Genomic DNA, 16,574 nt, shown 5'->3' with positions numbered 1-16,574 from the left:
GATCTGTGGAGTCAGCGAGGGGGTCCGGGTGGGGGTGGGGGACAGCAGGCAGACACACCAGGGAGGTCCATGGGGTGCACCCTTGTCCGGTTCTGTCACCTGGTCTGTCCTTTCTGAAAGGCTTGCCTTGCCTCTGTCCATCAGATCCTGTCTGTCCTCAAGGCACACGTGGGGCTTGTGCCCCCAGCCCTCCCCAACCTGGGTCCACCCCTCACCTGCTCTGTACCACGTCCCTGACCTGGGACCAGTGTTACCCCACTTCACAAGGATCCCTGAGCTTTCATGGGGTAAAGTGAAAGTCGCTCAGTCTGACTCTTTGTGATCCCCATGGACTATACTGTCCATGGAATTATCCAGGACAGAATGCTGCAGTGGGTAGCCTTTTCCTTCTCCAGGGAATCTTCCCAACCCAGGGATCGAACCGAGGTCTCCCACATTGCAGCTGAGCCTGGTAAGACTCACCCCAAATCCCCAGTGAGGCCCACCCAGCAGCTCCCAGGTCCCCCTCAACGAGCCCTGGCATGCTGAGGGAGGTGCGGGTGGGGGCACAGGGCTGAGGAGAGGAGGTCCCAGGGCCCCCATGGGTGTGCTTGGCGGGGCCGGGAGGGTCCGCACAGCCTCACCTGGTCCTCCTCGCCGCCCCCTTCCTCGTCGTACTTGAGGATGTTGTCCCGCACATCGTCCTCGGGGTCAATGAGCAGCTGCTTGGTATGCCGCTCCTTCTCCCGCCGCTTCATCCACACGACGAAGAGCAGGACCATGGCTGTGGGATGGGCTGCTGTGAGCAGGTTGTGTGTGTGTGGAAGGCAGGCACGTGTGGCCACTAGAGCCTGTGTCCATTACCACGCCTCTAGTCTGGATCCGGCTTGTGGCAGACTCTGGTGGGTAGGGTGCCGCCCGCCCCACCTTCCCCGGGACCCGCCGGCCGCACTCACTGAGCAGCATGACGATGCAGATAAGGATGGCCACGATGGCACCCGTGCCCAGCCCGGCCGCTGCCACTGCGCCCACGGTGGTGCAGTCGCCGTTGTCGTCGCATGGGCACACCTTGACTTTGATGATGGACGTGTGGGACAGCGGCGGGTTCCCCGAGTCTGTGACCGTGATGGGGACGTCGTACACCCCGGCCTCCAGGTGCAGGACGCGCAGGCTGAGCTGGGCGTAGTCACCTGGGTGGGGGCAGGGTGCGCTCTGCTCAGTGGTCAGCCAGCCCTGCCTCCTGAGCGAGACGAACGCAGGCAAATAGGCACAGGCTCGGCCTGTCTGGCTAAGACACACGTAGACACACACATCTCTCATCTTGTAAGGTTAAGAGACTTGGCAATTCAGGAACAGAGCAATTGCAACATGTGGGATGAAGGAATTATTTCCTTAATATGGAAAGGGTTCTACCAAGTCAATTAGGAAAAAAAAACCTATTCCAAAGAAAAACAGTGAAGGACATTGACCAGATAATTCACAGAAGCAAAAAATGGCAAATAGATGAAAAAATGTCCACTGGTAGTTATAAAATGCAAGTGGAAACAGTGATTTTGGCTAAGAAATTGGAAAAATGATTTTAAAACAATAATGCTGTGTTGGCAAGGGTTTGGGGAACAAGTAAATGCTATCAGAACTCCAGAACTTGGAAGCCCTGTCCACCAAGACCATGGCTAGGAAAGTGCCTCAGGGAACATGGTGGTGTTGGGGTCCCCATTGTTTGATGACTGGCTCAGGGAGTGGTCTCAGTCACGTGTGGTTACAGTGGTAGAATGGTCACGTGGAGCTCTTTAAAGGACAAGGTTGGGGCGTGCTTTGGGGCCTCCTTGGTGGCTGAGCCCTGGAGTCGGCAGGGCCCCTGCCCTGCAGGAGAGGGCTGCGTGGCCCCTGTGAGACTGACTCCTGACTCCATTGCTCCTGCTTCCCGGGTGACAGGCCCGGGTGGGGCTGCCCTCTGGACTCGGTCTGACTTTCCCGGCAGCCGGGCAGCCAGTGGGCAGGTGCCCATGGTGGGCTCACCATTAAGGCGGGTGACAGTCCAGTTGTTGCGCACGCTCGCCGGGACAAAGGGCAGCTCGAAGACATAGGGCCCGATGTTGGGGTCCACGTCAGCATCAGCCGCTGTGATGTTGATGGCATTGAGGCTGGGCTTCTCACAGACCTGTGCCTCCTTGGGCAGCAGCTCGGGGGCATTGTCGTTGATGTCGATAAGATAGATCTGGAGGGTCCCAGTACCACTGGCCGGGGGAATCCCTGTGGGTCGGACATGGGCAGTCACGCGGTCACTCCTGGGCTCCACGAGCACAGGCCTGCCCAGGACACACCCCATGGCCCCATACACTGACTCTGCTGTGTGATATACACAGCGACTCAGTTGTAGACCACATATGAGTGGCACACGCCTGCAGCCGTGTGGTCATCCTGGAGCTCCCAAGCCTAGCCCCTGCCTCAGTGTAGGCCCACGGTGTGGGTGGACTGGTGCTGGCTGGCCAGAGCTCTTCCCTCTGTCCTCTGCTGACCGTGGTCCTGCCTTTTGGTGGCATCTCCAACCTGACAGTAACAATCGTGTTTTTTGGCTGAGGCGGGCTTCAAATGGATGAGGGAGGGGCTCCGGGGCACCAGTGGCCAAGGGGACCCAGCTCACAGTCCCCCCACCCAGCACATCCCCCTGGGCGCACCGTTGTCAGCTGCCAGGAAGGTGGCCTCATAGACGTTGTTCTTGATGTAGAGAGACTCGCGGTCAAGCACGGCCGCTGTGCTGATCTGGCCATTGGTGGCGTTAATGTGTAGCCAGTTCGCTGGGTCTGAAAGCTTTGAGTATCTGCAGGGAGGAGGAGGGGTGAGGTGAGGGGCTGGGGGAGCCCCTCCTGCCTGCCCACTTGCTCCCTGAGCTCACTGGGGCCTCCCACTTGGGCCGGTGACAGCAGTGTCTGGAAGTCCCTGAGGAGGATGGGCTACTTAACCTCACAAGAACCCTGGGAGGCAGATTCTCCTATCAGCCCCCTTTATAGAGGGGAGACGGGGGAGCAGAGAGGGCTGGTGACTTGCAAAGTCACAAAGCTCGGGAATTAGAGGTGAGGTCTGGATCCAGTCTAACGCCAGATGTGGATGAATGTCCTTCAAGCTTTTCCCACCATCTTGTGGGAAGGCAGTCTGGTGGCTGGTGATCCAGCTGTCCCCGGACTGGGCCTCCCTGCCTAGGGGCGCCCCTAAGCACCCACCCAGGACTTTCCAGGTTTCAGGTTTCACTGGGCACTTTAGGACTCTTCTCTGTGAAGCACGGGGCACCCCCTTCCCAGGGCCTGAGAGTGCTCTGTGGGCCCACCTCACAGCCTGCTGCATGAACCGGTCGGGGTCCACTGCTGAGAATGTGGTGAGCACAGTGCCAGTGGGCACACCCTCCTCCAGGCGGATCAGCTTGTGGTTGGAGGGGAAATAGGGGGCCTCGTTGATGTCCATGACGGAGATGGTCACCCCCGCCGTGGACTGGAAGGACATCTGGATCCCGCTGGCCAGGGGCGCCTGGTTGGACACCATCACGGTCAGCATGAATGCTCTGTTCAGCTCGTAGTCGACTGCCTGGAATGAGAGGCACCAAGTGGGGCAGTCAGCTTAGTGCCCACGGGGCTGCTTGGTCTGCACCTGCTAGCTCTGGGCCCCAGAGGCCAGTCCCCAGGAATGCCGTCCCCCAGCTTCTGTGTCTGGCTTCCTGCGGGGTTGGGGCAGTGAGAGGAGAGAGAGAGTGGGGTTGAAGGACCTCACACCTCACCTTCCACCCCCATGTCTGGAGTGGCAGCAGCTGGGCTCCCTGGGGCCACAGTTCCCCCAGGTTCCCCCCAACCAGGCCTCCAGCTCTCATCCTGCATTGGGAGTATGGAGTCCCCACCCTGTTCCTGATGCCCTGGGGGGTTGTTGTCTGTCCAGGCTGCTCACGTGCTATGGTGGCTGCAGGGATGGCCCCCAAGGATGTGTCCACCTGGAACCTGTGAATGTGCCCTTTGGGCACATAGGGTCTTCGCAGGTGTGATGAAGGTGACGGTCTTGAGAGGTGTTGCCCTGGATTGAGGTGGCCCCCAGTCCAACCATGGGTGCCTGGGAGTCAGGGGAGGGAGACTTGAGACGCAGGGAGGGGCCAGGTGAAGGCGCGGAGGCAGAGGTGGGGTGGTACGGATCCAGCCAAGGACAGTGCCAGGAACTGGACGTGGCCAGGGGAGCCCTCCCAGAGCTGCGAGAGGACGTCCTTCAGTTGCTGTCACCGCTGGGTCAGGGATGAGTTACAGGACACCAGCCCTGAGGGCTTGCGGGCCCTTCACCTCTGTGTGGGCCCTGCATGAGCATTCTTTCCAGTTCACACTCGTGTTGGGGCGTCAGGACCCTGACTGATAAGCGCTGGTGTGGTCTGCAGGGTGTGGCTGGCCTGCGGGGTCATCTTCACGTGTTGAGGAGGACAAAAGCTGCACAGAACTACCTGGGGCCCCAAGACGTGTAATTATTTGTGGCAGAGCTCGCAGCAGTCTCACTGGACAAGCAGCATATCACACCGAGACTGCACTTGAAATTCTGCTTGGATGCATGTGAAGTAGCACGTGCCCAAGAACATTCACCACAGCATCATCTACATCGTTCATGGAGGATGCAGACTGTTCATGGAGGATGCCGCGGTTTCCACGGCACTGGTGGGTGGACGAGCCGTGTCGACACAGTGGGGACATCTGTAGCTGTAAGAACCAGGGCGACGCACACGGAAGTGCGAGACCTCCAGGATGGATTGGTGAGCCGAAAAGTCAACATCCTTCGTTTGCTGCCTCTTGTGTAAAAGGGGGAGAGGAGTGTGGATTTGTGTATGCACCTGCCTGTATTTGTAGAAAGAAATGCTGAAAAGAGGGGAAACAACCTCTTAAAAATGGTCACCCCTGAGCAGAGGGGAGGACCTGGTAGAGGGGAGTCTGGGGGCATGAGTTTGCTGCATGTTTTGCCATAGCTTTGATTTTTGGAGCCACATAAAGTCTTGTTGTTGTTGTTCAGTGGCTAGGTCGTGTCCGACTCTTTGCAACCCCTTGGACTGCAGCATGCCAGGTTCCTCTGTCCTCCACTGTCTCCTGGAGTTTGCTCAGATTCATGTCCATTGAGTCGTGATGCTCAATGGTAATACAACTCCCAAGAAAATAATGATTTCTAGTGACTAGGACAGTATTAAGATCGTGAGTCCTTCATGGGATTTATTCTGAGGACAACAGTTATTGCAGAAAAGTCTTAAATTCATTTGGTCTTCCTGGTGTTGGCAGAGATGTTTGGTTTGTTATTTTTAAGCTTTTTATGTACAGTCGGTTCTCTATATCCATGGGTTCCACATCTGTGGACTCAACCAACCACCAACTAGAAATATTTGAAAAAAATTCCAGAAATTTCCAAAAGGCAGACCCTGAATTTGCCACACACAGGCATCTATTTACACAGCATTGGCATTGTATCAGGTATCTATCATAAGTTAAAATATATGTGAGTGTGTGCAGGTTGTGTGCAAATACTGTGTCATTTTATATGAAAGACTTGAGCATCTGTGGATTTTGGTGTCTCCCTGAGCTGGAGGTGCTGGGACCAGTCACCCCATGGACACGGAGGGGCAACTGCGTGTTGTAGGTTCAAGTAAACTAGCAATTAACATTGTTTGGAGCCAACGAAGAGTTTCAGTGTAAGAGAATACATTAAGTATAAAAAGCAACAAAGTTAAGTAAAACCATCCCACGTTCAGTTTGGATGAAGTGTTCATGTGATGAATGGGTGAAAGATTGAAGATGGTCAGGAAGCACGTGCTCTGAAATGAGGGACCAGATGTGCCATGAGGAAGCCATTGACAGAGCTGGCACCACGGACCCCGAGTCTGTGACAGGTTGGCAGTCGGGGGGGGATGTTCTAGGTGTTGAGAAATTCAAGAGATGGTGCAGCCGAACACAGCGCTGGGACCCTTTTGGGATCCAGACTCGAAAAACGGCACAGCAAAGAGACGGTTTTAGGAAAATGGAGAGAAGTTAGGTGTGGTCACATCCTGGAGACTGCAGAGGTGTGGTTGGCCATGCCAGGGGCCGTAGCGGTACATAGTTAGGAGAGCAGAGGAGGGGATCCTGAGGTCTGGAAGCATGGATAGAGCAACACTAGTAACCAGGGAACTGCAGTGCCAGGCGCAGGCACTCCTGTCTTTCTCACGGCTAAGTGCCCTTGGAAACGTCTGTGATGAGCACTTCGACACATCCCTGCTTAGAGGGGAACTGATGGCCTCGTGGGGCTGGTGGTCCTGTGAGACCAGTGGGTGCTGGAGGCGGGCCCCTGCTTGCCCAGCTGAGGCGCCCCCGCCCTGTCTGGGCTCCCAAAGCAGCTCAGCCTTGGTTTTTGTGAGCGTTTAGTCATAATGCCTGGTACATCAAACCCATACCTTTTCAGCCTCTGTTACTAAACAAGCTATGGAGTGAGTATAGGAAGGAGTTTAAGAAGTAATCTAACTGGGTGGGCATGGAAAGGGGGCTGAGGGTGCCTGCCCATGGGAGGGCCTAGAGGCGGCAGCAGAGATCGGGGTTCTGGGGCCGACATCTTCATCTTCCCACTGTCCCCTCACCACCCCCCATGACCTTGGGGGGACCCTTATCCTCTGCAGGTGTGGTCTTATCTGCCAGTAGAAGGGGTGTCTCCCAGACCCCCCCAGAGCCCCCAGTGAGGCACCCCATCCTTCCATGGCACTTACCTCTTCAGGGCTGAGGCCCCCCTGCCCCCACAAGAACTGTGCAGCTGCCAGGTCTCCGGCCCCTCCCCCAGGGCCCCCCTGAGTAAAATGGGGGCCACTCCGCTCGAATACACTGTCTCATAGCATTACAGGGGTCTCGTCTGTGAACAAGTCACTGGAGGAAGTGCTCTTTCTCCTGTGTGTGTCAGGTCGTGTCCCTGGAGGACGTGGGATAATGCTGCGTTTGTGTTAAAACTGTGTCACCCTGTGAACGAAGATGCTGTCCAGAGGATGGTCATGGCTAGTAAAGTCCATAGGAGGGAAAGGAAAGCGTGTTTGTAATGGGGAATCAATAATCAGTTGTAATGGGGAAATCAATAGGTGATTTGCTCCAACCCTTCAATCAGAGCCTGACACACTCAGCTGGTCTCTATTTGGCCGCCTCCCCCCGACATGGCCACGACCCCTTGCTCAAAGCCCAGGGGCTGGTCTATGCCCCGAGAGGGAGTAGCCCAGTGTGGGTGCAGGCTTTTGGGGTGGGGGCACTAGAGCCTGTGGGGAACCTGGGAGCCGCACTGCCCCCATGGTCAGGAGGCTCCAGGGGAAGCCTTGCTCTGGGAGCTGCAGGGGGAGGAGGGGCTGGAGGGACTGCGACCCTTGAGCTGGCCTGCTCCATGGTGTTCCCTCCTCCCTGACCCTCCTCCGGGCACCTGGGTCACAGCTTGCTCATTGCCGCGGACAAGGCTTGTTGCCTCCTGAGGGGAAGCAGGAGGGGCCGATTCTCAGCTTTCGAGCTTCTAGAGCTTTGGGCTGGGTGTGGGGAGAAGATGGGAGAGTTCTCTCTTGGTGGGGCGGGGGATGGCAGGTCAGGCTGGCAGCATCCTGGGGGTCATGTGACCGGTCCTTGTGAGGCTGCCTTTGACCCTGGCTTTTGGGGGTGCAGGCACTGAACCTGGATATCGTTTCCGTTACGTCTGTCTTGGGGCGGGAAGTGAGGGAGCACCCACCTTAACCACGGTGACCATGCCCTCGTTGGTGGTGGGGTCCGTGCGGACGCTGAAGTGGCCCGAGGGGTCCCCACTGATGATGCGGTAGACGGCGTTCCAGTTCGGGGAGTGCGGCTGATCTCGGTCCATCACTGTGAGATTCGCTACCACCATCTCCACCCGGTTTTCTGGGACTTCCCCTGCGTACTGTAAGGTGTCAGAAAAGACAGTGTAAGGAACTCACATGGAGGCCTGGAGAGGCCGGAGAGACCTCTGCCCACCCAGGGGGCTGCCCTATGCCTCCAGCTGCTTCCACACGGTGATCTCCAGGGGTCGGCCCGTCCCATGTCTCCGCCGACCCAGGGGTGTCCAGAGAGGTCCAGGCTTGTCTGCATACTGAGCCCTGCCTGTGACACCCCCACGCCAGGCTGCTCCCCTAAGTCCCCCTCACGCTGCCCTGCTCCGTGCAGCTGGGGACCAGTGCCCGTACTTGGGGCTTACAAGAGAGTAAAATGTGCTTGTGAGATGGGAAATGAACAGGAGAGGGCAGCAGCTGCAAAGGGCTTCCTGAACTGAATTGCCTCTGGGTCCCTGGGGCTTGTGGTCAGCAGCTGCGGCTGGGCAGGTGACCAGACACGGAGCCTTGGCCCTTTTTCCTGTCGCAGCTCAGTGAGGGCTTCGAGCCATCCCCGTCAGCGAGTGTGGTTCACATAGCAGCAGTGGTTGTGGGCAGGCAAAGTGCGTGTGAGTGTGCGTGGATGTTGGTGCTGTTGCTGAGGTGCTGATAGAAAGCTGAGTGCCTCTCACCAGTGAGAATCACTGCTGTGCAGACATGGCCCAGCTCAAAAGGGCCGTGAGCTGGGTTTACGCTCTGCGTCAGTCTTGAAATTCTTCCTAATTTGTGAATGAGGGCCCTGCATTCTTTCTTTACACTGGACCTGCAAGTCACGTGACTGTCCTTTGACCGCGCAGTGTGCTTTTGAGCCACAAAAGCTGGGCACAAACCTGGACAAATAGCCCTGGCTTCCTTGTGTTCACAGCAGCGCAGCCCTAACCGTGGTTACTGGCTTCTGGGTGAAATTTATTGGAAAAGGGTATTTTAATTCATTCAGGTTTAATAAAGGTTCACAAAGAAGAGCCTTAAGCTGGTAGGTCTGATTTAGGATTTTCTTGTCAGACTTCCCCTAGCCATCATGAGTTTTTAATTTAATTTCTGGGGTTTTCAGGCACAGGGAAAGCTTCCCCCATGCCCCATGGAATACTAAGGCAGATATTTAGGTAAGGAAGGATTTAAGGAGCATTGGAATGGGATTTCTTGCCTTGCTGATTGGTAATCCAGAACTCACATCTACCCACCCCAGGGTCAGGTGGATTTCCTGTTCATGGCTGGGCCTTCCAGTACAATCCCAGCTCCTCTCAAGGGAGGGTCACGGTAGCAGAAGAGTTGGGGAGAACAGGGAAGCCTAGTGACTCCTCATCTGGGCCAAGCAGATGGGGATGACAGAGCCTGCCCCCCGCTCCCTGGGGGACGCCAAGCCCCTGAGATGTTTCTCTGTGCCCCCTATTCAAGCCACGACTGGTCCTATCTCGGCTCAGGTCTGAGGACCTGCCCACTCCTGCCACCTTCTCCCAGAGCCTGGGAGCCTGGTATGGCCGAGGGTGTGAACTGCGAGGGGCTGCCCCAACCTGGCCCCTGCCTGGGGATCTGTCCTGGCAGCCCTGTCCAGCCAGGATGTGGTCGAGCCCTGCCCGCCTTGGGGCCTGAGGGGCTGAGTTGGCTTCTGTTGGGAAGTGACATTCCAATAATTTTAATATATATTTTTTCAGTTTCTTTGTTATTTGCAGTTGGGGTTTCCAGTCTCCTCTTCTCTCCTCTCCACCCTGCACTTTCGGGCTCCTCTCTCTTCTCTTCATTTTTCCACATGTGAGGCCCTGGGGGCTCCTCAGGGAGGAAAGTCCCGGCTCAGGAATATGGGCCAAGGGGGATGGAGCTCTGGGTGGCTGGTGCAAGGGGTCGGAGGTGGGGGCGGCACACTGTCTCAGTGATGTTAATCTTTGAAGTTTAGTTTTCTGTCCAGTGAGACTGCGGCGATTTCTGTTGGCTGCCGAGCTTGGAATCGGGAGCTGACAGGTGGGAACTGTGGCTCATGATAATGGGATGAGACCTGGGCTGACATCCATCCTCCTCCACCCCCGGGAGGAGCCTGGGGCCCAGGACCGGGTGGGATGCTGCAGCCTCGCCCCTCCTCGCAGTGCTGTGGTAGGAGCTCGTGAGTAACGCAGGGACATGCCCCTGTGACACTGGCTCAGGGGAGGACCTGACCCTCAGCCATAAGACACCTTGAAGCCCCTCCCTGGCTTTGTGGTTCACAGGCAGGCCTGGTCACCCCCTTTCCAGAAAGGGGGGTACTGGGGCTTGTCCTCTCTTCCATTTTCAGGGAACCCTGGGACGGGAACCGCCAGAAGCTCACCCTCCATTTTGAGGATATGTATTTTTTTTTGGCTGTGCCAGGTCTTAGCTGCGGCACGTGGGACCTTTTGTGTCACGTGGGATCTTTTAAGTTGTGGCATGGGAACTCTGAGTTGTGGCATGTGGGGTCGAGTTCCGTGACCAGGGGTTGAACACAGGCCCCCTGCACTGGGAGTGTGGGATCTTAGCCACTGGACCACCAGGGAAGTCCCCCTTTTAAAAATATTTAACCTAATTTCATTCACACTTGCCTTGGATGGGGAATAGGTCATCCAGTCAAATACACGGTGAAAACCAACCCATCACAGTCTGCACCTGCGCACCTGCAGGACCCTGGCCTCCTCTCTTGGTATTTATATAATACAGTTTATTTACAAGGAGAGGATCGTTATACTCTCCACCTGTCCTGTCCACTGGCTTTCCAGTGATTAGTCTATTTGGAGCATTTTCCATATTAGAATATGACACATCACGTCATGTTTGTTTCAAGCGGTTCTGTTGTATTTCATTGTATCAACATATAAGAATTTCTCTGACTATCTCCTTTACCATCCTTTTTTTTTTTTTTTTTTTTAACAGATGAGGAAACTGGACTTGGGATGAACGTTCTCGCGCCTCCATCCTGACCTCTCCCCCGCTGAAGACAGAGCTGGAACCCTGTCTGCTCAACTGCCAGGTCAGGCCGCTTGTGATGGAGGTCAGGTACCACCCGGTGGCATTTTTAGGGCAGAGAACAAACTTCCCTGTAGCTCAGTGGATGCTCCCGGCTTCACCCTGAGCTGTGTAACACTCAGGCGTAAAGAGGGGAAGACATTGCTATGCTCAGAGAGGTCTGGCCATCAGCCCAAGGTCACACAACAGGAGGGACTCTGGGGGCAGTAGGGGTTTCCTGACTCCAGGAGACCCTCCTGTGGGCTTGTGTGTGGGTGGTGAGGGGGCTGGGTCTTGGGGCTTTGGTCCAGGACTGGGGCCTGGTGTGGGGCTGTGTTCTGGGGGCTCAGCCCTGCTCCCCAGGGAGTGCTGAGGTCAGTGGCCTTCTGACAGCAGGAAAGCCATGCAGGGGCAGCAAGCAGAGCAGGCCCAGAGCAGGCAAAGGGAAAATGACTTTTAATTAACGTTTAGGAATTGGATCATGCAAATCCACCCTCCCATCTCTTCAGCTTCTGCTGATTGTTCTTGATTAAACTTGATAAAAATAGCCCAGCTGTGTGTGGGGGTGTGGCCAGCCCCCACTGAGCCCAGCAGACCATGTCCTGGGGTCCTGCTTGCCACTGGGCCCCAGGAACATGCTCCAGGGTGCCTCCTCGGTCATGTGCACACCCTGGCCAGGGTCTCAGTGTAATTCCTGGGCTGCCCACTCTTCAGAGGTGGGTATGGACCTGGGGATATCTTGCTGGTCACCCCCCTGCCCTTGTGCAGATGCCCTGGTACACACAGGGAGTCAGGATGATTCTCCTCCCCCTCCTGTCCCCCTCCCCTTTGCTTCCTTGTGGGTCACCCAGGATCCAGCCTTTCTGGGGGCTCAGGGTGTTTGCAGTGTGGCTGGTGTGCAGAAGGGCAGATGAGGTTAAGATGAGAAGCATGAAGAGCCACAGGAGGCCAAGCTGTCAAAGCCAGACCAGGGCTCGGGACAGTGGACAGAAGTGGTCCCCCATGGACCCGTCCTGCAGGAGCTTGGGTGTAGGGGCCACGTCGAGGCCCCCTCTGGAGCTGCAGAAGCCGGTGTGGGGGAGGGCTGGCAGGTGCAGAGGACACGGGAGCTGGGAGGGTCTCGAAGGACAGGGGTGTGGTGAGCAGGTGGCCGGGGGAGCAGGGGACCTCGGGCAGCCCAGAAGTCACCCTCTGGGCCTCAGGTGGGAAAAGGGTAGCAGCCGTTTCCCTGACAGAAAACCCTCCTCTTAGGACGAGGTGTTTGAACACGAGGCTTCACAACGTATGGCTGACTGTCCAGCCATTCAGAGGAATTCTGTGGGCCCGTCTCCGGGGAGCAGCAGGGACGGAGGATGGTGCTGATGGGGTCTCGTGAGTGGCTGTTCTTTTAGCTGAAGTCTAGTTGATTTAGTGTCTGCTAGTTTCAGGCGCAGCAAAGTGATTCAGTTACATGCATATATAGGTATATTCTTTTTCAGATTCTTTCACCATATAGGTTAAAAAATACTGAGTAGGGTCCCTGTGGTATCCAGTAGGTCCTCATGGATTATCTCTTTTATATATAGCAGTGTATATATATTTTATACTATTTATATATAGTAGTGTAGTTAATCCAAAACTCCTAATTGACTCCTCTCCCCACTTCCCCTCTGATAACCATAAGCTTGTTTTCTAAGCCCATGAGTCTGTTTCCTGTTTTGTAAATAAGTTCATTTGTATCGTTTTTTAGATTTGGCATATAAGTGATACCATACTGTATTTGTCTTTCTCCGTCTGACTTCACGTACTATGCCCATCTCTGTGATCACTTACTAGGGCTCAGCATCCCTCCCTGTTGCTGTGCGGTGTGTTGTTTCATTCTTTTTTATGCTGAGTAGTATTCCATTATACGTATGTCCCACACCTTTATCCATTTCTGTGACACTTAGATTACTTCCATGTCCTGCCTGTTGTAAATAGTGCGGCAGTGAACACTGGGGTGTGTGCATCTTCTCAAATTATGGTTTTCTCTGGATATATATGCCCAGGAGTGGGATTGCTGGATAATATCTAGATCTGTATTCAGTTTTTTTTTTTTTTTTTTTTAAGGAAACTCCATACTGTTCTCCATAGTGGCTGTACCAGTTTGCATTCCCACCAGCAGCGTAGGAGGGCTCCCTTTCCTCCACATCCTCTCCAGCATTTGTTTGTAGACTTTTAAATGATGGCCATTCTTACTGGTGGGAAGTGGTATCTCTTTGCAGTTTTGATTTACATTTCTCTACTAATTAGCATTGTTGACCATCTTTTCATGTGCCTTTTGGCTATTTCTATGTCTTCTCTGGAAAAATGTCTACTTAGGTGTTCTGCCCATTTTTTGATTGGGTGGTTTTTTTATGTTGAGCCATATGAACTATTTGTGTATTTTGGAGATTAAGTCCTTGTCAGTTGCTTCCTTTGCAAGTATTTCCTCCCATTCCATAGGTTGTCCTTTTATTTACGGTTTTCTTTGCTGTGTAAAAACTCTAAAGTTTTATTAGGTCCCATTTGTTTTTTTAAAATTTATTTTAAATATTTATTTATTTGGCTGCTCTGGGTCTTAGTTGAGGCATGTGGGATCTAGTTCCCTAACCAGGGATTGAACCTGGGCCCCCTGCATTTGGAGTGAGGAGTCTTAGCCACTGGACCACCAGGGAAGTCCCTACTTGTTTTTATTTTCAGTGCTCTGGAAGATGGATCCAAAGATATTTTGCTGTGATTTACGTCAAAGTGTCCTCCCTATATTTTCCTCTAGAAGTTTACAGTATCTGGTCTTATATTTAAGTCTTTAATCCATTTTGAGTTTTTGTATGATGTTAGAGAATGTTCTGATTTCATTCTTTTACACATAGGTGTCCAGTTTTCCAAGCACCACTTACTGAAGAGACTGTCTTTTCTCCATTGTATATTCTTGCCTCCTTTGTCATGGATTAGGTGACCACAGGTGTATGTGGGTTTATTTCTAAACTTTCTATCCTGTTCCATTGGTCTGTATTTTAATTTTTGTCCCAGTATCATAGTGTCTTGATGACTGTAGCTTTGTAGTATAGTCTGAAGTCAGGGAGCCTGATTCCTCCAGCTCCGTTTTTCTTTCTCACGATTTCTTTGGCTGTTTGGGGTCTTTTGTGTTTCCATACAAATTGTGAAATTTTTTGTTCTAGTTCTGTGAAGAATGCCATTGGTAATTTGATCAAGATTGCACTGGATCTGTAGACTGTCTTGGGTAGTATAGTCATTTTGGCAATATTGATTCTTCCAATCCACTTGGTGTATCTCTCCATCTGTTTGTGATGTCTTTAATTCCTTTCATCAGTGTCTCGTAGTTTTCTGAGTATAGGTTTTTTTGTCTCTGTAGGTAGGTTTATTCCTAGGTATTTTATTCTTTTTGTTGTGATGTTAAGTGGGATTGTTCTCTTAATTTCCCTTCTGATCTTTCATTGTAAATTCGTAGAAATGCAACAGATTTCTATACATTAATTTTGTATACTACAGCTTTACCAAATTCATTGATGAGCTCTGTAGTTTTCTGGTAGCATCTTTAGGATTTTCATGTATAGCATCATGTAATCTGCCAACAGTGACAGTTTTACTTCTTTTCCAGTTTGGATAAGTTTTCTTTCTTTTTCTTCTATGATTGCCTTGGTTAGGGCTTCCAAAACTATGCTGAATAAAAGCGGCAAGAGTGGACATTCTTGTCTTGTTCTTACCTTAGAAGAAATGCTTTCACTTTCTCACAGCTGAGTATGATGTTAACTGTGGGTTTGTCATACATGGCCATTATTATGTTGAGGTCGGTGCCCTCTATGCCCAGTTTCTGGACAGTTTTTTTTTTTATCATAAATGGGTGTTGAATTTTATCAAAAGTTTTTTCTGCATCTATTGAGATGATCATATGGTTTTTATTCTTCAATTTGTTAATGTGGTGGATCACACTGATTGATTTGCAGATGTTGACAAATCCTTGTATCCCTGGGATGAATTCTCCTTGCTCATGGCTGGAGGTCCCAGTCTTTTTTTTTAATTGATGGATACTTTTCATGTGTTTTTGGATTCTGTTTGCTAGTGTTTTGTTGAGGATTTTCACATCTATGTTCATCAGTGATATTGGCCTGTAATTTTCCTCTTTTGAAGCATCTGCCTGATTTTGGTATCAAGGTGATGGTAGCTTCATAGAATGAGTTGTTCCTTCCTCTGCAATTTTTCAGAATAGTTTCAAAAAGATATGTGTTAACTCTTTTCTAAATGTTTGATAGAATTCACCTGTGAAGCCATCTGGTCTTGAACTTTTGTTGGGAGTTTTTAAATCACAGATTCAACTTTAGTACTTGTTATTGGTCTGGTCATATTTTCTGTTTCTTCATGGTTCAGTTTTGGGAGATGGTACCTTTCTAAGAATTTATCCATTTTTTCAAGGTTGTCTAATTTATTGCCATATAGTTGCCTGTAGTAGTCTCAAATGGCACCCCACTCCAGTACTCTTGCCTGGAAAATCCCATGGACAGAGGAGCCTGGTGGGCTGCAGTCTATGGGGTCGCACAGAGTCGGACACGACTGAAGCGACTTAAGCAGCAGCAGTAGTCTCAAAGAACCAATTTTTAGTTTAACTGACCTTTCCTGGATGGGATTTGATTACATTGTGAGAGTGTTCTCCTCCCATCATGTTGTGGTTTCTTCTTTATATCTCTGGATGTAGAAAATCTCTTTTGGCAAGTCCCAGTCTTTTTTATGGAGGACTGTTCAGCAGTTGTGATTTTGAGTTTTGTGGTAGGAGTTGGGCTCGAGGCCTTCTACTCCACCATCCTGCCTTCTCTCTGTGAGGCTGTTCTATTCCCCATTCCTATTCTTACAACCTTTCTGTGAACTTGAAATTATTTCTAAACACATGTTGAAAAAATTCCAAGGCCATTTGGAATCTGGATGTGGAAATGTCTTAAGGACCCATCATAAACAGAAAACTAGAAACGACGCAAGGGACAGAATTAGAACACCAGGGCCTCTTCCTCAAAGTAAGTCATTTTGTAACTTTTAAATTGCTGTGCTATGTGTGTGTGAATGATCTAACCAAAATTCAAGTTAAAAGAGAATGATTAAGTTGGGAGACACAATGAAAATTTGTTCCTGAAAGTTTCCAGGGATCCATGCTGAGAACAGAAAAACCCCATAAGGGTAGGGGCTGCCTTGGGGATCGGCCTGGGGTTCTTGCAGGCTGGGGGGATGTCTCACTCATGTCCAGACTCCCTGGACGTTGCCCCCGGCCGTGGAGAGCCCACAGAATGGAAGCTATGCCACCCTGACCCCACAGGGCGATCTGCCTACCAGGTGGCACTGCGCCCTCATGGCTGGGACTGCCCTCCTCCCGCCTTGGCTCACCCAGACCTAGAGTCTGGGACTCTAGGATGCAGGATGGAGGGCTGCGAGACTGGGATTGAAGGGTGTGGGGGCTGTGGGGAAGCAGGCTGAGGGGATGCTGCATGGGCTTACTGCGAGGGCTCCCCTCTCCTCCCCTGAGAGCTCAGCTTCTGAGGCCCACTCCCAGCTGCTCCCCTCGTGGACTCTGTGGCTCTGGGTAAGTGACTTAGCCTCTCTGAGCCTCAGCCTCCTCGCCCATAACTGGGTCCTGAGCCTCATGGGGTTGGTGGGGACCAAAGGTTGACCAGAGGCCCAGGCTGGTGCTGGGGGAGAGGGGCCTGGTGGTGCCCCAGGTCTTCTATTGTTGCAGTTACTCTCTCATCTACTCGGTGCCCTGGGAACCCTC

General features: G+C 52.5%; 1 protein-coding gene and 1 non-coding gene across 2 annotated transcripts in view; both read right to left on the bottom strand.

The window, feature by feature from the left end:
- Positions 1-506: 506 nt before the first annotated feature.
- Positions 507-16,574, bottom strand: part of CDH4 (cadherin 4, type 1, R-cadherin (retinal)) — a 621,238-nt gene continuing 605,170 nt past the window's right edge. Inside the window, exons 15-20 of the mRNA XM_010841909.1 lie at positions 7,702-7,887; positions 3,305-3,558; positions 2,658-2,800; positions 1,999-2,232; positions 936-1,169; positions 507-763 (exon numbers count right to left, since the gene is read on the bottom strand). Coding sequence (XP_010840211.1) covers positions 507-763; positions 936-1,169; positions 1,999-2,232; positions 2,658-2,800; positions 3,305-3,558; positions 7,702-7,887 — 1,308 coding nt within the window. The remainder of the gene's footprint in view (positions 764-935; positions 1,170-1,998; positions 2,233-2,657; positions 2,801-3,304; positions 3,559-7,701; positions 7,888-16,574) is intronic.
- Positions 13,404-13,476, bottom strand: TRNAW-CCA. Its single transcript has one exon. It is a non-coding gene; the product is annotated as a tRNA-Trp (tRNA).

Source organism: Bison bison, unplaced genomic scaffold (assembly GCF_000754665.1).
Source record: "Bison bison bison isolate TAMUID 2011002044 unplaced genomic scaffold, Bison_UMD1.0 scf7180017864167, whole genome shotgun sequence".
Classification (NCBI taxonomy): domain Eukaryota; kingdom Metazoa; phylum Chordata; class Mammalia; order Artiodactyla; family Bovidae; genus Bison; species Bison bison.
The sequence above is the reverse complement of the archived record's forward strand: the minus strand, read 5'-3'. Positions and strand labels throughout refer to the sequence as shown.